At 72.2% G+C, this 443-nt stretch overlaps 1 protein-coding gene across 1 annotated transcript in view; it reads right to left on the bottom strand.

Annotated features, from left to right (window-relative positions):
* THAP7 (THAP domain containing 7) overlaps window positions 1-365 on the bottom strand; it is an 18,448-nt gene extending 18,083 nt beyond the window's left edge. Inside the window, exons 1-2 of the mRNA XM_014954039.1 lie at window positions 345-365; window positions 72-233 (exon numbers count right to left, since the gene is read on the bottom strand). Of these exons, the coding sequence (XP_014809525.1) occupies window positions 72-233; window positions 345-365 (183 nt within the window). The remainder of the gene's footprint in view (window positions 1-71; window positions 234-344) is intronic.
* Window positions 366-443: the final 78 nt, after the last annotated feature.

Below are 443 nucleotides of genomic sequence, written 5' to 3'. Positions count from 1 at the left end.
GGGCAGGCTAAGGGTGGGGTTATCGGTCCCGCCTCCTTCCTGAGGCCACGCCCCCCTTAGGCCACGCCCACCTGCTGGTGACGTAGGCGCTCGCAGGCTCGGTCACGTGCCCGACAGGCTCCGCCCATCCGGGCTCGGGCTCCACCCACCGCGATCTCCAGTGCCCGCAGGGCCCCGCCCTCCGCCAGGCTCCGCCCCCTTTCCTGCGCCAGGCTCCGCCCCAGCGCCGCCACCTGAGGGGGCGGGGCCAGGGGGTGAATGACAGCCCCAAGTCCCGCCCACCAGGGTGATTGACAGCTCCATGTCCCCCCCCCGGGTGATTGACAGCCCCATGTCCCGCCCACCCGGGTGATGGACAGCCCCATGTCCCACCCCCCAGGGTGATTGACAGCCCCATGTCCCGCCCACCCGGGTGATGGACAGCCCCATGTCCCACCCCCCAG

Source organism: Calidris pugnax, unplaced genomic scaffold (genome assembly GCF_001431845.1).
Source record: "Calidris pugnax isolate Ruff unplaced genomic scaffold, ASM143184v1 scaffold278, whole genome shotgun sequence".
Lineage (NCBI taxonomy): Eukaryota > Metazoa > Chordata > Aves > Charadriiformes > Scolopacidae > Calidris > Calidris pugnax.
The sequence above is the reverse complement of the archived record's forward strand: the minus strand, read 5'-3'. Positions and strand labels throughout refer to the sequence as shown.